Source organism: Lepidochelys kempii, chromosome 1 (genome assembly GCF_965140285.1).
Source record: "Lepidochelys kempii isolate rLepKem1 chromosome 1, rLepKem1.hap1, whole genome shotgun sequence".
Lineage (NCBI taxonomy): Eukaryota > Metazoa > Chordata > Testudines > Cheloniidae > Lepidochelys > Lepidochelys kempii.
Window position 1 is genome coordinate 346,842,810 of NC_136380.1, and position 20,171 is coordinate 346,862,980.

General features: G+C 49.5%; 2 protein-coding genes across 2 annotated transcripts in view; both read left to right on the top strand.

Annotated features, from left to right (window-relative positions):
* The first annotated feature begins 636 nt into the window (after positions 1-636).
* On the top strand, positions 637-15,147 carry LOC144930552 (uncharacterized). The gene is made up of 7 exons (XM_078852786.1): positions 637-666; positions 752-808; positions 2,350-2,421; positions 3,764-3,835; positions 5,207-5,242; positions 14,497-14,577; positions 15,058-15,147. Exons 1-7 carry the CDS (start codon positions 637-639, stop codon positions 15,145-15,147), a joined length of 438 nt encoding a protein of 145 aa, XP_078708912.1.
* A 1,478-nt stretch (positions 15,148-16,625) lies between these two features.
* The window catches only part of LOC140911047 (uncharacterized), a 36,984-nt gene continuing 33,438 nt past the window's right edge, over positions 16,626-20,171 (top strand). The window contains exons 1-4 of the mRNA XM_073343301.2: positions 16,626-16,680; positions 16,970-17,023; positions 17,418-17,480; positions 19,486-19,548. Of these exons, the coding sequence (XP_073199402.2) occupies positions 16,994-17,023; positions 17,418-17,480; positions 19,486-19,548 (156 nt within the window). The 5' untranslated portion in view covers positions 16,626-16,680; positions 16,970-16,993. The remainder of the gene's footprint in view (positions 16,681-16,969; positions 17,024-17,417; positions 17,481-19,485; positions 19,549-20,171) is intronic.

The following is a 20,171-nucleotide window of genomic DNA, read 5'->3' on the forward strand; positions in this document are numbered from 1 at the left end:
CTTCACCCCTCTTGTCCTTTTGCCAGACTCCCTAGTCCAGGGCCGGATTCCAAGGTGTGCTCTCCCCCTGGATTTCCTCCTTGTCCCTGACCAACTCCCTTTCCCTCTAGAAAGTGGCTGCAGGCCCCTGCTGTGTAGCCCCCTCCTGCTTTCACTTGCTGGCTGTATAATCCTGTCCCAGCTCCTCCCTAGCAGGGCTTCATCTGCAGTTAGGCCTTATCAAGCCCTGGCTCCCCTCCAGGTGCAGCAAATAGGGTTATTTTGCCCCTTCTGGCCCACATTAACCTGCTTGGGGCTCCTGTAGAGGGAACACCCCATCATGCCCTCCACGTCTCCATCTATATAATGGGATGCCATGCATGGAGCAGTGAGACGTCACTGTTATGGTTCGTCCTAGTGCAGCGCTGGGGAGATCAACGTGAACTGTCGTTCTATTCTGTCTTTCAAGTGAGCTTCACGCTATGGTGAAGAGCCAGCTCGCCACACTGGGATGAAAGTCTCCCATCTGCGCCGCACCCAAGATCAGGAATGAACCTAGGTCTCCTGCTTTGCCTCGTGCAGCTGAAATCTGTATTGTGGCTCAGGGGCAGGGTGGATATTTTGATACCTTTATTTTTGCTGTGTGAATCACCCAGCATGTTGTCTGCTGAGCCATTCGCAGCAAAGGTCGGTCTGTCCAGTGGGGCATATGGTAACTGCAATTCTGCATCATGGCTTGTGTGTCCATCGTTCTTGCCTGTTTGTTTCCTAGGGTGAACCCATTATTATTTTTGGACCTCAAGGCTATAAAGGCAACAAAGGAGATCCGGTAGGTTGTGACAGTTCTCTTTGAAAGCATGTTACCTTCAGTAACTGGGAGCAGTTCATTCTCTCATCTGCAGTAGTGGTCATTGGGTATATATCTATACTGCAGTAGAAGCCCAGAGTTCAAACCCAGGCAGCAGCCTAACCCCCCTTACATCTGCTCACACATCATGCTAACCCAGGGCTCAGACCCAGGATTCCACGGGCATGGAGGGTCCGAGCCTGAGTCAAGCTGGGACCCAGGGTTCAAGCCCTATTTCTTTGTAGTGTAGACTCATGCTCTGGGAGTCTGCCAACGGTATCCCACAGGCTGACTCCCTTTGGCTGGTGGACAGTCACGTTTTCCCACACTGCACCATGAACAAACGGCTAGAGCAGCCACATTTTGGGAGGTTGTTAGGAATTTTGGGATATGGGTGGTTGCACTCGGGCCTGCATAATACATAGTGCAGATGCTGGAGCCCCAGGTTGGGACCCAACGTTCAACAATTTCTCACCTGGGGTTACAAATGAGTGTAAGCACTCAAGCCCTAGGTTAGCAAACCTAGGGTCAGATAACTCGAGTTCTACTAACCCTGGGTTTACATAGCAGTGTAGACGGACCCTAAGAGTCACAGTGTTTAAGGCTAGCAGAGGCCACCAGATCATCTAATTTGACCTCCTGTATATCACAGGCCTCCAAGCACCATCTAGCCACCCCCCACACCAAACCAACTGCCAGAATTGGACCCAAGTAGTACAGCCCTCAGTCTTAACCTACTTGATTGGTGTTTGTGCTCTCCTGTGTATTCCATGTCCTGGTTCTGGTTTCTGTGCGTTCAGTGGCTTTTGAGATGGGAGCCCTGGCTGAGTTGATGCACAGATGAACTGAACAAGCCTGGTGACTATCTCAGAGGGCTGGCTAGCTCAGGAAGGGCCCAGCCAGGGGAGATGGATAGCTCCAGGGATTGGGTATGGCATAAAGGGCCTCTCACCGTTAGGTGGCTGGTTTCAACCCTGGGTTGATTGTCTACAGAGAAGCAGTGTGGGACAGTGGCTAGAGCATGGGACTGGGGGTCCAGCAGATCTGGGGTATGTTCCCATTTTTGGTTCACTATGCAATCTTAGGCAGTCACTTAACCTCTCGCTTCCCTAGATTCGGCCTTCTGGAAAATGGGGTTAATGATACCTATTAGCCTTTGCAAAATGCTTTGAGATCTGCAAATGATTGCGGCTGCACAGGGCCAAGTGCTGTTAATAATACCTATCTGTGTCTGTACAAGCTGCTGCTGAATAATTTTTGCTGTTTGGTTGCCTGTGCGAAACAAAGTGGGTGGCATCAATCCAGCTCCTAGAGGGCATGGAACTGAGCTACCTTCTGACCCCTGAGCAGCAAGGTGGGGAAGCTTGACCTAGAAATACACCTCTGCGAGTTGCGGTCACTGAGTGCTGCGAGGTCCTTAGATGCACGCCTGGCATAAGCATAGCAAAGAGGCATGTCTAGGTTTGGAAGATGCAGGCGTGGGGTGCGAGTGTAGTTCATAGAGCTTCTGTCTGATCCCGTAGGGTGAGCGGGGCCCGCCAGGCTTCGATGGAGACAAAGGCGAGAAAGGGGAGGATGGGCCTGCAGGAGAAAAGGTAGGAACCGCCGTATTCATTGGGGGTCTTAGACGGCTTCATTTGGGATATACAGAACTTACATGTGCACTGCTGCCCTCTATAGGATATCTTGCATAGTATCCACTCAACGCACTCTGCTGGCTGGTGTACGGGGGCTCATTTAGCCCCGGTCTACTCGACAGAGTTAGCTCGACACAAGGCAACTTACTTTGACTTAACTCTCTAAGCGTCTACACTAAAATTTTGCTCCCACTGACGTCACTGGCCCACTACACCGTCTTACTAACACCACCTCCACAGGAAGCATAAAGTCAGGGTTGATGTAGTTAGGGTAACGCAGTGACAGTGTAGACACTGCATTGCTTACATCGACTGTTGCTGGCTTTCAGAAGCTGTCCCACAATGCCCCACGCTGACAGTTCAATCGGTGCAAGCTCTTCCGGTGAGGATGCGCGTCTCTGACACAAGGAGCAAAGTGTAGACATGCACAAGTGATGCAGTTACTGTGGTGGCTATATAAACAGTTGGGCAGTTCTTATTCTCTCCACTAGAAGGCAGCAGTGCACATACGCGCTAGCCAGTTGACTGTGGTATCATCACGGGAAATGGTGTAAGTTCCCCGTCATCGGAGAACTGGTGTTATGATTCCTTAAAAACAGAGATCGGTTTTGCTTTGGGTGGCTGCTGCAGATCCCATGGCGTTGTCTGTATGGGCTGATTGGCTTTTCTGTTCTTCCCCCCACGCAGCTATTATGCAGCGCGCTGTGCCTTGGTTCCCTCACCTATGCACATGTGTAGTTGAATGGTGCTTTGGGATCCTTAAAGGCGCTATGTAAATGCAGGGTGCTATTATAATTCTCCTCCATTTCCACCTGTTCCTCCACTGACTGCCCGTTCAGGAGCAATAGCTGCCAGCATTGTATTCGTTGCAGCTTCTCAAAAGGAGGCAGCCCCTGATCCCGTGGCATATTCTGTGTAAGAAGTAAATTCCCTGCCTCATCAATCAGGATTCCGCAGGGCTCCGAGAGCTACACCAAGTGACCCCTGTTAATCAAACATCTAGATCAGCGCTTCTAAACGATGGCGCAGAATGAGCCGTTGAGAACCCAGCAGGGGGGATTGGGAGGGTGGAAATGGGGTGGTGGTGTGGGGATCTTCTTTCTCATGAGGTGGTCCACAGGGTGAAAACATTGGAAAACCTCGCCCCTTGGGGAAATCATGGGTGTCAACTGCGTGGTGAGGAGGCCCCAATCTATAATTCCAAATAAAGGTGTAGGGGGGCAGGAGGCGAGGTATGTTTTTAAGTGGAAATGGCAATTTCTGAATAAACAAGTTTCTTGGTTTGTGTGTTCGATTTTAGGGGGTCAAAGGTGAGGCAGGTGTCAAAGGGGCCATGGGACTGTTCGGTGCCAGAGGACCAGTGGGACAGAAGGTTAGTACAATGGCCCAAATGAACGCTGAGAAACCTACATGGTTACCATCATAGCTTGTCGCTCCACCACTGGAACTGAGCCCTGGCTTTGTCACTTATCTTGAATAGTTTGGGGGGCTGGGGGTGGGGCGACAGGATCTCCCCAGTGTGGCACTGCACCAGGCAGTGTTCAAGTGCTGGTCCAGGCTAGACATTCTCCAGCTTCCACTTGGGTCATCTTGTCACCAGGTTTTTCTGCCCCATTGCGCACTCCATTTAGAGCACGCCGGTACTTTTGTTCGAGGTCAGTGTCCTGGAGGAACCATGTGCCGTAGTGTTCTCCAAGTGGTCACGGTGCGGGACTGGAAGCAGGAAGTCCTGAGCCTGGGGATTGTGCTGACTCCTTTTGTGGCCTTGGGAGTCACTCAAGCTCTCTGGGGCCCCTTGCTCTAAGGTCCCTAGTGGTGTAAAGAGGCCTTAAAGTCTGCAGATTTCTCCCCCTCTTCCACAACTTCCTGTGAAATGCCTCTGTGTAAGCGAGTTCCCTTGTCATCATAGACCCGGTGGAAAGGCTGTGCCAGCCTCCCACTCCTCCTCCTAGGGAGACACATGGGCATCTTGGGTGTACGTTGAAGCAGTCTTGAGGGCTGCTCTAATTTACACCAAGCCTGGCCAGGTCCCCCAGCCAGGCCCAGAATACCAGCAAGTGCAGAGGTTCCTGCACTGAATGCATCTCAGCTGGAAGGGTGAATCAGGCCCCTGTGTTTCCCTTACTCCATTTATCAACTGGGGATAACGCTACCTCGCTGGGGTGCTGGATGCCCTCACTGAGGTTCCTAAAGTGCTCTGAGGATGCACGTTGCCATAAGAGGAGTTGCTGCAAAAGAAGGGGTTGGGGCAAAGTCCACAGAACATCAAATTGCAAATGGAATGAGTTCAGCCAGACCCTCTGTGTTTCAGCCGATAAATGAAATCCGTCTGGCATCAGACTATTTGTCGTCCCAGGGCACATTTTGCAAGAGTTCATGGTGTTACTTCCATCTCCGAACTGAATAACTACTTTCAATTCCCCCTGCAGTTTCTTCCATCAGATGTTTTATTTTTCACTTCCCATCCTAAATTGTGTGCCGTGTTGCTGTGCGGCGGTTAGACAGCTGCCGCCTCCCACCCCAGAGGTGGCTGCACTAGCTTGGCAGTATGATAAGCGATGCCTGTATTCGTACAGCAAGCAAAGTGCTTCGGGATCCTCCAGGAGCTAAAATGATGATGATATGGGTTTTGGAGGGGAATCCTTACTAGGGATCAAGTGACTGAATGGTAATTGTTTGCACGGTGTGTAGCAGACACATGTGACTTTCCTGTGTGTTTAACTCATTGCTCCTTCTCTCCCAGGGAGAACCCGGAGAACCTGGCCTGCCTGGATTTGCTGTGAGTTGTGAGAGCGTTTCATGTTAGTAGCATTGGGATAATGTCCATTCGCTCTAATGGCCTCATGCTGTGCACCGCTGATGAGAGCACCCCGAGTGCTAACTTTCTCAGCAGGCAGTCACCAGGCTCTTGAAAGGTTATTAAGAAGGAGGGAGATGTCCTGACGTTGGCTGGTGTTCAGCACTTCGATAGCTGGGAGCACAGTACATGGAGGGCTCTTGGTACGTCCCTTCCTTCTGTGGGGATCCATGAATAGCCCCCTCGTGGCACCTCCTGTTCTTTTTCAGGTGCACTCCTGCGGTGGAAGTGCAAGGGTGGCTTTGATATGCACTGTGCTCCTCTCTGACTCACTGACAGCTAATGCTGCGTGTTTCAAAGGCAGAAGATGCCTCCAGGAAGGAAATAATTTGGGTGAAACTTTCTTGAACACTTGCATGAAAAGGGAGATCTGAACAGCGTGAGGGTGGCTGTATGGATCAGTGAGATCAGAGATGCAATTTAATGAGGGCTTTGCATTTTGCATCAAAGAACACCTAAAATATGCATTTCCTCATTTTACTATATTAGCATTTCAGGGTGTACTGTCTGGACAGAACCGAAGCTAATACGTGTTCAAAATGTCACATATACACAGGCTTATATATGTCATGGTAGTAGTTAAACCTTAGAATACTGCCATCCACATGAATTCTGAGAAGGATATACTGTAGTGAACTGGCTACTGGACATGTGCACCAGTGTCCAATATAAAATGACGTCATAAAAGTAGGATGCCACGGCCATGTTTGTTCGCATGAACTGTGTTGTGTCTCCAGCATTCTTAACAGCCTCATGAGCACTCACCGGTGTTGTCCTTGGTCAGTGGAGACTCAGAGTTCAGAGCTGCTTTCACATGAGTTCACCTCCCAGGTGGGGGGCAAGAAGGCGCCTTGCTCGTTCCTCCAGCTGCTCACTGTTCGCTCTGGCCACTGTTGTTCGTTGTGCCCCCGTTCACTCCATCGCTCTGTTGCCAGTAGCCCTGTGCCATCACTTCTGCTGCCACCTGCCACTGTGACCTCTGCGCGTTGGTCTCTTGAGGTTCCACCCAGCTCTCAGTGATTTCAGCTGAGCTCTCAGTGGGGGAACCTCGCTGCTAGGGCAGGCTGGGCCGTCTCTGCCACAGAAACACTGCCCCACAGCAGGTCTGAGCACTTGACTCAACTGAAATGTTTCAGGAAAGCATTTCACATTCTTGAAATTTCTGTTCAAAATTTTCAAAAGGCTTCAGTTTTTTCCCCATTTTATTTTGGTGGGAAAATCCCACGCCTGTTTGCCATTCTTTACTTTTTTCCCCACCGGTTTCCAGTGGGGAAAAAAATGTAAAAGGTGACTGAAAGTAGGCATTTCCCCACCAAGTGAAAAGACATTTTTATTTCAGTTTTTTTTTATGAAATACTAAAAATGCAATGAAAAACACTGAGCAAAGCAAGGCACTTGAGAGTCTTTCAGAAATGTTCAAGAAAGATGCTTTACCTTTTTTTCAAATAGTTCTACTGTGCGAAAGTGTTTTCCTTTAGCTCAAGTGATAGGGCCTGGGGCTTGGGACCGAAAAAGATACAGATTCTTTCACACCTGTTGGTGTGAAATTCCTCATGACGGTTCTATGCTGCATTGCGACTATCGTGGAGCTTCTCGGGAGCCATGGATTTCGTACTGTTTACATGTGTATGATCCAAAGCTTTAATTCCTCATCAAAGTGTAACAAAGACCATGGGTGGCACGTCAGCTGCCCCTTCGGGGAGGCTAACCCCTGGCCCCACCCCTTCTGCCTGAGGCCCTGCCCCTTCCACCCCTCGCTCGCCAGAACCACGAATGTCCTCACCCACCCCCGCGGTCGGAGGAGTCCCAGCCAAAGCAGCTGGCCCAGACTGCCAGACCGACCCCCAGAGGCGCCAGCTGGCCTGCTCCCTGAGCTGCCAGCTAGCCCTCCCCAGCCGATCTGCCTCAGCTGTGCCAGCTGGCCCTGAGCAGCCCCAGGTCACTGGACAGCCCCGAGCTGCCTGCTGGCTCAAGTTGCCCTCAGGCCTCCAGCCAAGCCCCAGCTCCAGGCTGCCAGCCAGAGCTGAGCCACCACTGGCTTTGCGGGAGAGAAAGGGGCCTTGGGGCAGCGCATGGGTGGGACCACGGCCTGGGTTAGGGGAAGCTTAATCTCCCCTGGCCTTTGATACTCGCCTCCCATGACAAAGACCCTGATTCAGTAAAACACTTCAGCGTGTGCTTAGCTTAAAGCCTATGCAGAGTGCCACTGAGGTCAGTTTAAGCATGTGCTTAAGTGCTTTCCTGACTTGGTGCCAAAAGAAGTAATGTGCCCTGAGCAGTACCCAAGAAAGCAGTGATCCCATCTGGTCAATCGCAGCAGGACTCCAGCATGAAATTGCAGACCTCTGTTTAGATGCATTGGTGGGAGTCCCTTCAGATTATATACACAGAAAATGACTAGCCATACTAAAGTCATTAGTTAGCTCACCAGCTGCTTGACCCTCTTGAATGGCTGTGGGGGTGATACTGGGAACAACTGAGAACTCCGAGTCATTTTCTCTCGCAAATTGCATCCAAACCAATGCTCTCTTCATTCTGCTCTACAATTTGGACATCAGTGTGGTTTTGTATCGTGCTGATTTCCTGACAGCTACAAATTTCACTGTACCAGACAAATAACCACTGGCCATCGGTTTCTTGTAAACGTTCATGGTTCAGGAACGCCGGCTATCAGAATCCTTATTAGGATGCAGTTAATAAGGGATATTTCCTGCATTAGGAAGACGACCTGTATTGTCGCTGGAGCTGGGCTGGGACGGCAAGATTTCATTTTAGTTTTGCGTAACCTGTGTCAGCACTGAAGCCAGGCTCCACTTTATCAGAAGCCCCAAAATTCAGGACGGATGCTGTCAGGGTTCCCTCCACACTCTGAACTCTAGGGTACAGTTGTGGGGACCCACATGAAAGACCCCCTAAACTTATTTCTACCAGCTTAGGTTAAAACTTCCCCAAGGCACAAATTCTTTGCCCTTGGACGGGATGCTGCCACCACCAAGTGATTTAACAAAGAATCAGGGAAAGGACCACTTGGAGTTCCTATTCCCCCAAAATATCCCCCCAAGCCCTTACACCCCCTTTCCCGGGGAGGCTTGAGAATAATATCCTAACCAATTGGTTACAAAGTGATCACAGACCCAAACCCCTGGGTCTTAGGACAATAGAGAAATCAGTCAGGTTCTTAAAAGAAGGATTTTATTTAAAAAAAAGGTAAAAATCACCTCTGTAAAATCAGGATGGAAAATAATTTTACAGGGTAACAAAAGTTTCAAAACCACAACAGAACTTCCTCTAGGCTTAGTTTCAAAGTTACAGACAACAGGAATAAACCTTCTTCCAGCAAAGGAAAAATTCACAAGCAAAACAAAAGATAATCTAACACGCCTTGCCTGGCTTTTACTTACAATTTTTGTAAAATGAGAGACTTTTAGGATGGTTTATAGGAGAAGGAGTTTTCTGACCTGATGCTTCTCTGCTTCCCAAGAGAACAAACCAAACAAAGCCTTCCCCCCCCCACCCCGCAAGATTTGAAAGTATCTTCTTTCCCCATTGGTTCTTTTGGTCAGGTACCAACCAGGTTATTTGAGCTTCTTAACCCCTTACAGGTAAGGAGGAATTCTAGGCTACCCTTAGCTGTATGGTTATAACAGATGCGGGAGAGAGAACCCCTGGGCCTTTTGGCCCATCGCAGATGGGTACTGAGAGATGGATCTTGGAGGGCAATAGTGCCAAGCGTGATTTGTGTACGTGCTAGGCAAAAAAGGGATGAGCCGAACAAGTGATTCCAGTCTGCACTCATGAGCCATTGCCAAGCAGATGCTAGGTTACCCCTCTTTAGTAGCAAGAGTAAGACCAAAGGGGAGCATACAGCCAAGTGCCTTATTAGTACCAGGAGGGTCATGCTTGCATGTGCATCTCCTCAGATGCACCAATTTTTATTACCCTGAGCACTCGTGCACCTGCTCCCTTCTCCACATTACCGTCAGTCATTAACATAGCTCCATCAGCGTGCGTGGCACATTGCAGAACAAAGAACATCAGGTTTGCTGCCAAAGCGGACTTACAAAATGTTCTGCCAACCTGATGCAGCGTAGCACCTTCCTCTGAATGAGCCTGGGTTAAGGTCCTGGTGGACTTGAGCACTGGTGAACGTGAGTGACAAGTGAAGATATACACTCCAGGAGCAGGGGGAGAATAAGGAAGGACACATATGATGACTATGTGATTACAAGGCTATTCGGATGCCGCTGCTGTAAATGGGTCTTCTGGGGAGTGATTTGACTGAGGAGCGGGTGAGCTCATGGGAGAGGGATGTGGGCAAGGACGTTGCAAGCACGGGGATGGAGTGGAAGAAGGTCCAGAGGCATGTGGGGGGAAGAAAGGAGGCTTGCGGTTGTCATTGGCAGATCGAGGCCTCCAGGATCGCCAACCCCAAATGGTCACAAATCATGACAGTCATCAAAAATCCTGAGATTGGTTATAAAATCATGAGATTATGTACCAATAATAGATGTGGGGTTCTTTTCATTTGCCTTCTGCTTTTTGGACCTTTAGGGTGCACTGGGGTCACATTTTGAAGCTTCCCCCACAGCCGTGAGGGCTGACCTTTTCTTTAAGACTGAAGGCTGAAATCATCATGGATCCACATGATTCCAGGAGCTGGGGCTTTAAGGCAAACAGTGATTATCGTGAGCCTCATGACAAAATCATGAGAGTCGGCAACACCAAGGCCTCTGTGCTAACGCTGACTTCAGACACCTCCCGTCATATATATACCTCTAAACCCGGTAGGCAGTGAGCCTGTGAGCAGTGGTTACAAACCACCCTGTGGCTCGGGAACATATCCACTCTTCTGTTTGGGTTTTCACTGCTGTTCTGAGCAGATGTGTCCTGCCTGTGCTTGTCTTTAGGAAGTCCCGTTCCCTCCCTTGCACGTTTCCCCGATGCGAGTGAAGTGATGCCCAACTTGCTCACTTCAGCAGCCACAGCAGGTCAGTAACCAAAGGGGCTTCGTCTCTGGCTTGCACCCGAAGCTTGGCCAGTGCTGTAGCTGAAGGCAGTGCTCCGGGGTGGTTCAACCATCTCTTTGCGTCAGGCCAGCGCTCAGCATTCATGACTAATCTACACCACTTCGCTATTGTGCTACCTAATATCTGCACAGAGAGCTGAAACCTGTTTGAGGCAGTGCTTTAATCACTGTGCCCCCTGAGCATTAGACTTATTGGTAGTTATTTTCAGCACTCCAACAGTAATTGCCTTTAAATGGCCCTTTTTGGAGCGCCGATCGCCCTGCCTTTATTTGCCTGGAGAAGCTTGAAAGGTAAAGTTGGGGATGGGCCCTGCTTTGAGCAGGGGGTTGGACGAGATGACCTCCTGACGTCCCTTCCAACCCTGATATTCTATGATTCTATGATTTTAAATCTCCAGGAATAAATTTAAACACCATCAAACTATTCCCCAGCCCTGCCCCAAATGCTTCCCTCTTCCCCAGTCATCTCCTTCTGTTTTGTCATCTTCTTTTCTCCCAACCCTTCTGAGCTCTCAAAGCTTCTTTTCATGCCCTGCATACAAACTGCCTTGGAAAAATATCACTTCCAGGACCCCACTCCTAGTGACTGTTCTGCACGCCTTCCTTCGGGGAATGCTGTTCTCCCCTCTTTTTATTATTATTATTGTTGTATTTGTGTAGCACCTAGGAGCCCCGGTCATGGACCAAGACCCCAAGGTGCTAGGCGCTGTACACAGATAGAACAAAAAAACGGTCCCTGTCCCAAAAAGCTTGCCATCTAAGTATAAGCCAAGAGACGATACATGGATACAGACTGGTTGATGCGGGGAAGCAATGAGACAGTCAGCACTGGTGAGCATGGTAGGCAGCAGTCTCAGCCCACCACCCGTGGTTAAGGGTTTTATAGACATTCCAGCAAAGGAAGGCTTTCCCCGGGGACCTGAAGGAGGACACTGAAGTGGCTCTGAGGATGTGGATGGGGAATAACTCCCCAGTCTGAGGGGCAGCCTGGGAAAAAGCCTGAAGGGGCTCGTTTGGGAATTTCAGAAGCAGGCAATGAAGGCCCTTCTGTGTCTTCTATGCATGCAGTAGCCCACTTTTCCTATTGCTCGTAAACTATAGGCCAAAGTCACCAACTGAACGAAAAGTTGGGCTCCTGGCAACTGAGTAGCTGCCCCGAGGACGATCCTGTCCGGGTCCCTAGGTACGTATTTGGTGTGCCCAGCTCACCCCACCCAGGCTGCAGCGGCTCCGTGGCTGTTTTTAACATGCTAGTGCGACAAGAGCTAGTGGAAGCATGTCTGCCCGTGCTGGAAGTTCCAGCTCCATGTGGACCTCTTCCGCTCCTGTGATGAGGCTCTAGTTGGGATGGAAATAACCACGTATTTTACCCAGGGGCTGGATGGTTCTCTTACCGGAGATATCTGTGCACAGGGTGGTTACACATGTGCAGACTAAAAGCTTAGTGTCACCCCCACGTGACATGGGTGCTCATGGTTTCAGGACACAAATACAGCGCAGAATATGCTTCTCTCAATGGAAATGCCGTGGGGCTAGCTTGGCAAATTCCACACACAGACAGTGACTTAGGGGTCAGACTCTGCTTTTAGTCGCACTGTAAGTCCAGAGAAACTCCACTGAGTAACATCCCCCGAGCCCAGAAGTGTTGAGCCCAGGGAGTGTGGTCCAAACGGAGTGAGAGGACTGCACTTTGCACGGTCAGTTTTCAAATGCCAACAAACGTGAACTACTCTGGATTTTCACTGGTGTAACAGATGGCAGAATCTGGCCCACTCTGTGTAACGGCCTGTAGCTGCAAACTGCTCCTAGCCTGTCAGTTCTCAAATATTATATGGTGAGAAACGGATTTTAGTCAGTTACAGTTACAGTGAATGTAAAATATGCCCCTCTCCCACCCAAGACTGGATTTGATTTTAGGGGAGGCAGTGTGGTCTAGTGGATAGATCACAGGGCTGGGCATAAGGAGGCTGAGTTCTAATCCTGCTGCTCCCATGGCCCTGCTGTGTGACTCTGGGCAAGTCATCTGTGTTCCCTCCCACCTTTAGTCTGTTTAGACTGTAAATGATTTGGGGCAGGGACTGTCTCACAATACGCATGTGTATAGCAGCCAGCACAATGGGGCTCTGATCTCAGTTGGAGTCGGTAGATTCTCATATAATCACATGACTCCAAGAGCTGGGACTTCAAGTCAAAACATCAAATATTGGAAGACTCCAACATCTCAGTTTCCCGCAAGGTTTAATCACCCACCAAAGAGGTTTATTTCTCATTCCCTTCCCACGGCAACCTTTACCCTGTAAACAAACAATCCGGCTTAGACAGCAAATGGAACCCTGTTATTTGCTTTGTTTGTACATGATATTTACTTACCCTGCCACAACACGGAATTGACCATGTCATTAAACAATCACCGGTCTCCATGGAAATAAAGGACGTACAGGGTATCATGCCTTCTTATTAATTTTAGCAATTAATTGCCGGAGCAGACGTGGCTCCTGAAACCACTGGCCCTGCTGACCCAACCTGTGGGCATCACATAGGAAAATCAGGCCCCGTTTATGGTAATTGTGTTGGATACTTTCCTTTGGTCACTGTAAAGGTTTATGAAGTGGCAGATAGAGACTTAGTGGGGCGGCGGGGAAGTGGGGGACAACGACTGAAAAGGCAGCCTGCCCACCTGTTGTTGTGATTAGATCTGCTGTTCATTCTTCAGGCAGGGAAATGGCCCTTTTAGAGACTCTCTCTAAATAAGACTCTGGTGGCTGATTTCTTTTTAATAACTGAATCTTTCTTTTCAACAAAGGGCTGCAAATTGATTCAAACCGCTGAGTGCCGCTTACTCATCTCATGAGCTGTTTAAGCAGCCAGCTTGCGCTCGTTCGCCGGGCATTGAGTGCTCTGCGGTCAGTCATCATTGCCGAAGTGGGAATGAGTCCAACTTCAGTCAGCAGAAATGTTGGAGTTCTTAATTGTGAAGTTGAAGGTGGCAAAACTAGATAAATAAAACGGCAGCTGAACCAGCAGCCTTTGAAATGTTGGACATTTCTATTCACTCAGTACCCAGGCCTGGCTGCTGGGTCAAACTGTGGGCTCAAGCTTTGCGAAAATGTCATTGTAATCGTTGATCTCAAAGTGTCACTATCCCCATTTTGCAGATTTGGGAAACTGAGGCATGGATTGAGTAAGTGGCTTGCCCAAAGTCTTACAGCAGGCCAGTGGCAGAGCCAGGAAGCAAACCCAGAGCTCCTGCTCCCAGTCCAGTTCCGAAGGAAATTGCAGTGAAAGGTGAAACTTTGCACAACTTCACGTAGATTTTTCCAGTGCAAACGTTTGACCTTTTTTTTTTGAGATACTTGGAGAATAAGCTCATAGGGTGCATGGCAAAGTACAGCTGGATGAAACTCAATAGCCCTGCCTCAAACAGCCACAAGGTAAAACCAGGAGGTGGTGACAATATGGAACTGATAAAAGAATCACTGGGTGAAATTCTTTGGCCTCCTGGTCAGATTAGAGGAACATAATGGTCCATTGTGGCCTTCAAATCTATGAATTTATGCACTTCTCAGAATTGCTGCTGTTTGTTTATTTTCTTTATTTGCAAATTTCATGCACAGACAAGATCGTACCCAATAGAGAAACTGGGGTAGGGGGAGATTGACTTTCCCTGTTTTCATAGTAATATCGTGCTTTCATTGGCAGATAGATCCAAATTTTGCTTCAGACCAACTTCACAAGTGTGTGCGAATCTCCATTCATCTTTGTGCACCCCTCGCTCCCGAAATAAAAACGGGTCACTTTGCTCAATTTGGTATTCAGTGCTTGAATGCACATTTATCACTGAACTGTGTTGTGGCCCCATAGCAACGCATTCAACTGCCGTGTGCCTCAGTTTTCTCATCTATAAAACAGGGATAATAAAACTTATCTCACATGTGCAAGGCTTGACCTGTGCAAAAGCCTTGGAGACCCTCGGGGGACAGTGCGATATGAATACAAAGTGGTAGCATTCATATTACTCCATTTTTTTCGGCTTCTGATCTGTGCTTAGAAGGACACACCACCTTCGCCCTACAATTTAGTTTTTGTTTATGCAGCCAGAAGCCTCACAGCAGTCAGCATGAAGAAATTAATATTACTCTTCTTGTAACAGGGCATGGCTGGCCTCGAGGGGAAGAATGGAATCAAAGGAGCTAAAGGTGACCGAGGTCTGCAGGGTCAAAAGGGGGAACCGGTGAGTCTCGCAAAGAAAGACAAAGGGATATTTTGAAGGCTGAAAAAGTGGCTTGGTCCTTTTTCCAGTGTTGCCAACCCCAAGGTGTTCAAAAATCAGGAGTCAGGCTCACCAAAAATCCCACGATTGGCTTTAAAATCATGCACCAATAAAAGATGTGGGGTTCTTTTATTTGCCTTCTGCTTTTTGAGCCATTAGGGTGCACTGGGGGTCACATTTGGAAGCTTCCTCCACAGCTGTGAGGGCTAGAAACTGACTTTTTCTTTAAGACTGAAGGCTGAAATCATCACAGCTCCACGTGACTCCAGGAGCTGGGGCTTTAAGGAAAACAATAATTATCATGAGATTCATGACAAAATCAGGAGAGTTGGCAACACAGCTTTTCTGACCCAGATTCAGAATCCCCCTCCGACCCCTCCCCCAAAACGAATCCTCGGCTTTAGGCACAGGCCCTCAAGTGCTTTTGTTGTTGTTTGTGAGACTTGCTGTAAGCAAAATTACTGCAAGACACTCCTGGAGAACTCTGAACTATGCTGTGGGCAGATTCTCAGCAGGTATAAATTGGCGTAGCTCCCTTGGACATTGATTAACCACCACTGAGAATCTGCCCTGAGTCTCTGATGTGACAGAGTTTTAAATTCTCCCATGGCAAGTTCAGCTTTCCAGACGTTTACCTGCATGTTACTTCCAAGCACGATATCCACAGCGCTGGTAAAACCGAAGTGGGGAGAAGGGGGAAAAAAAATCAGCCAGTTGCCCGTTCCACAAACAGGATAACATCCGATGAAGTGGGCTGTAGCCCACAAAAGCTTATGCTCAAATAAATCTGTTAGTCTCTAAGGTGCCACAAGTCCTCCTGTTCTTTTTGCGAATACAGACTAACACGGCTGCTACTCTGAAACCTGTCTAATAACTGTTTGCAGTAGCAGCACTGATATGAGCTTTCCAAACCTCTAGACACTCACGGCCGTTCATTATTCCAATCCACTCGGCATCGGGAGTCCCCGTAAAACAAGCTGCCACCCTGTGACGAGTGATGGCACTTTGTCGGCCTCATCACACTCCAACCATATTCCCGGCAGCTGTGTAGAAATCAGGAGATTGCTTGCGACACGAAGACGACAGAGAATTACCAAGAGGAAGAGTCACTTTGTGTCCGAGTGTACTCCTCTATCGTGTGTTTTGTTGTGTTTTCCATCCCAGAGGTGGCTGCATTTCTGTGGGGGAAATGATTCCTTTATACCAGCTTCTAAAATGCAGTGGAGCCTTTGGGGCGAAAGGGGCAATATAAATTGAAGATGATGCTGTTAGGAGAGCTGTATTTTTAACTTTCTAGTGGCATATCATTGTGTGTACGTGTGTGTATCTCACACACACACACTGGGGCAGTGCAAGACTCACCACCGTGGTGCCTCCTGCTGGCCATTCTGGAATTAGCTCAAGTCCTTCCACAGGGCGCCCTCCTCCGGTGGTGTCTCACTCACCATTACTCCCGCTTTGCTGTCTCCACCTCTCTGGGACCTGCGTCACTCCCTGGACTGCGGGGTCCTCTTCTGGACCTGTCGGGAGTCTATAGTCCGGCCACTCGCCTCGGTGACTGCTGCAGTCACCAGTCTAGTCCTTTGCTTCAGGGGCAAGCTGCAATCTGTTTTGGCTGCTTCCCTCAGGGCAAGTGGGGGCAGCCCTAACACTTTATCTGACCTTCCTCCAGGGCCCCAGTCTGGCAGCGGCCAGCCAGAAGCTCCTTCTTCTCTGCTACCCTGCCTAGCACTGCTCTAGCCATGGTGCTCCTAGGCAGCCAGTCCTTCTCCCTAGCAGGCCAAGGGGAGACTTCCTTCTGCTCTGTTGAGCAGCCCTTTATATATAGCCCCTGCTGGCCCTGATTGGCCACTGCAACAAGCCACCTCCCAATTGGCTCGCTTTAGTGAGCCCTCCTCTAATTGGAAGGTTCTGCACAGGCTTCGTCTGGCCTGCTTCAACCCTTCCTCCCTGTGTGGGACAACTGCCCCGCTACACACCCACACCTTGATTTTTTTGTCTTTTATTCAGGGAGCGAAAGGTGATCCTGGTATAACTGGAGACCTTGGACGGAAAGGATCTAAGGTAAGAAACGGGCATCATCACAGAAATAATGAGTGCTTTGGCTATTCTCCGGGGGGTGCAGCAAATATGAAAACTGGTTGACCTGAATGATTGTAGAAAATGGCAAATGGACCACTCCACTAGGTAGGTAAATGGCAGGTGAAGAAGAGAGCAGTGCAGTGTTTACACAAATCTGTAGAATGGCTCTGTTAAGCCATGCATGAGTTAATGCTGGCCCTTTGCACAGGGGTGGATATCACTGTGTTTTGTCCTACTTATCTTTACCAGCTACCTGTCATTTCTCTCCAAGGGCTTACTTGGTTTTCCCGGGCAGATGGGTAGCCCTGGTGCAGATGGAATAAAGGTGAGGGCTTTTTATTGTTCTTCCTCCTTTTAACATTAGTTTAAAGGGGATCTAGCGCAGGTGAAGTGAACGCCCATGACAGCTCAGGGCAATGAGGTCCTCCTAGTTATCTGCAGGTCAGGCACAGCACTGGGCCATGACAGAGCCTGTCATCATGTCCTGCCAACCTGTCTCAGACCCAACCCGAGAAGCTACCCGTAGGTCTGAGAGCAGACGTCGCACATCCCATGATCCATTCTGTTGGCAGCGGAGCCACTCACCAGTTTTGAGGAGGTTTAATCACACCTATTGCAAAAATCAGGTTTTCACATGCATTAACCGCCCCATCATCTTTCTAATCAGTGCCTTCTGTTCCCAACCTGCTCACATTTGCAGTATCTTGTTCCACGTGCAGGGTGAGACTGGCAGCCCTGGAAAACCAGGGATACCAGGGTCAGACGGACTGCTTGGGCCAAAGGTGAGTGGGAAAGCCCCTCTTCTCTCTCAGATGGAAGCTTTGTACGGGCATTACAGGTCTCTGAAATTAAATTACCCAACGCCCATGTCCCTCTCCATGGGCTTGTCTAGGGACAGAAATGACACTGATTTAACACAATCTGCTTCTAAATGGATGCAGTTAAGTCAGCGCAAGCTCGTGTGTGGACGTGCTTAAATGGGTTTCAGACTGGCTGGTTTTAGCTTAAATTCAGTTTGTTACCAAATATAGTTAAATGGCTGCAAATTTCGGTCAGTTGACCAGGCCTAGTGACATAGGTGCTGGAACTAGGGAGTGCGGCAGCAACCCCTGGCTTGAAATGGTTTCCATCATATACAGTTGCAGCCGATGAAGTGAGCTGTAGCTCACGAAAGCTCATACTCAGATAAATTGGTTAGTCTCTAAGGTGCCACAAGTCCTCCTGTTCTTTTTGCGGATACAGACTAACACGGCTGCTACTCTGAAACCTGTCATGTATAGAGTTTCCAGTTTGGTTCAATGGCTCTCAGCACCCCCACTATACAAATTGTTCCAGCACCCCTGCCTAGTGAACACTGTTGGGGGGGGTCTTTTTGAACAGCAACAGAAAAAATGTCTGTCAACGAGTTCTGGGTTTGGTTCTTGATTTTTGTTTTCTTTTCTTACCTCCATGGCTGGTCAGGGAGGGTGGGGACAGGGCCGGCTCTAGGCACCAGCAGAACAAGCAGGTGCTCGGGGCGGCACATTTCTAGGGGCAGTATTCCGGCACCGGCCATGCTGCCCCTAGAAATGTGCCCCTGCCACCCCAGCTCACCTCCACCTGCTCCCCTGAGCGCACCGCCGCCTCCGCTCCGCTTTCCCCCCTCCCTCCCAGGCTTGCTGCACGCAAAACAGCTGTTTGGCGCGGCAAGCCTGGGAGGGAGAGAGGGAGGAAGGAGAAGCCGATTGGCGGCATGCTCGGGGAAGGCAGCAGTGGTGGAGCGGAGGCGAGCTGGGGCGGGGAACGGTTCCTCTACCCCCCCCACCCATTACTTCCTGCGCTCCCCCCAACCCTCGCTCCCCTCCGCTCCGCCCGCTCCCCTGAACGCCCTGCCTCTCCCTCGCCTGAGAGGGAGGGGGGAGAAGTGGAGCAGCGGCATGTTCAGGGGAGCAGACGGAGCGGAGGTGAGCTAGGGCGGGGAGTTTTGGTGGGGAAGCCGCAGGATGCAATGTGGGGGGAGGGAATGCGGCACGTCCGGAGGAGGAGGCAGGGTCAGGGATTTGGGGAACAGATTGGGAAGGGGTGGAGTTGGGGCAGGGGGGCCACAAAAAAAAAAGTGGGGGTGGCCAAAATTTTTTTTGCTTGAGGCGGCAAAAATCCTAGAGCCGGCCCTGGGTGAGGAAGGTGTCAAGCTTTGCCAGCCAATGCATTAGTTAGCTTGCTCTGAGCCCTCGCTCAGGGCCTGATCCGGAGCCCATTGAAGTCAATGAGTTCTTTCCATTGACTTGAACGGCATCAAACCGGACCCTCATTGTGTCAAACCAGAGCTGGTAACTTGCCAATGTGTCTGCCGCCAGCGACACACCCAGCTGGAGGGGTCGCAGAGGGAGTCAGGCAGACGCTGCATCTTACTCATCAAGATTTCTGCTGGACTAACCAGATTCTACTAAACGCAAACTGCAACCGACTGATTCAATAGGGCGCAATGACAACATACCTGACCCTGTGACAGTCTGGCACCTGGGTGGAATGTCATGCACGTGTGGGAAATTGGCTTGTTTGATAAGGAAAACCAGAAACCTCGAGTTTTGTTGCTGACAACCCACCATGCTTTATTTTTCACTCTCCCAAAATAGATCTGCCATCTTGGGGAACCTAGCGACATCTAATGATTCTTTCCTGCGTTAAGCGATACTAGGGCCCATTAAAAATAGCAGGTGCACTAGTCACTGAATTACAGCTCGCTTGGTAAATGACAGACGGGGCGGGTCATGCCTTGGCTTTGACTTTTCTCTTGTCTACCTCCAGGGTGAGCGAGGAATGTCAGGTGCAGATGGCCCCATGGGAGTTTCTGGGGAGAAAGGAGAAAAGGTTAGTACTCTCAAGAGAACACCGAGAGGCCATGTTTTGAATGAACCATCCATCACGTGGAGTTAACAAAATTATACACTGCTAGATCGCATGTACCCTTTTCAGAGGGCAAGTGTCACCTGTCTTAAGCATTAAGCTTGGACTTGGGGAGATATCTCCTTAAGTTCACTCTGTGGTGATGCATTTAACCCTTGGGGTTGGTCTACTGCCTTATCTAGCTCGGTATAGTTAAAGTGGTACAAATCCCCTAGTGGGGATCCAGTTATAGCAGCATAAAGGTGCTTTATACCAGCATAGCCGTTCCTATGCAGAAAGGAGAATACGCTATATTGGTATAAGATACCTTCATGCTGGTATAACTGCGTCCACACTAGGGGATGTTTTGGTAAAACTTTGCACCCCTAACTGACATAGTTGTACTGGTACAAAATCTTTGTGTAGATTAGGCCTTGGAGTGGACGCCCTGGTGGGGTATGATATGGTGTATGCACCCCTGGGCCATTTTTGTAGAATCGCCAATTGATCTTAAAGGACTGAAATATACACAACGTAGACTCTTTACCCCCAACATATTGGGCCTGATTCTCCTTTCATTCGTACCAATTTAATGCAGTTTAATTTAA

Bases quoted from the DNA above. Each gene is read 5' to 3' on its own strand.
- LOC144930552 (XM_078852786.1), top strand. From the start codon at position 637: ATGTTGTCTGCTGAGCCATTCGCAGCAAAG. The intron at 2,422-3,763 runs GTAGGAACCGCC...GTTCGATTTTAG, and splicing joins ATGGGCCTGCAGGAGAAAAG to GGGGTCAAAGGTGAGGCAGG. The intron at 5,243-14,496 runs GTGAGTTGTGAG...TTCTTGTAACAG, and splicing joins CTGGCCTGCCTGGATTTGCT to GGCATGGCTGGCCTCGAGGG.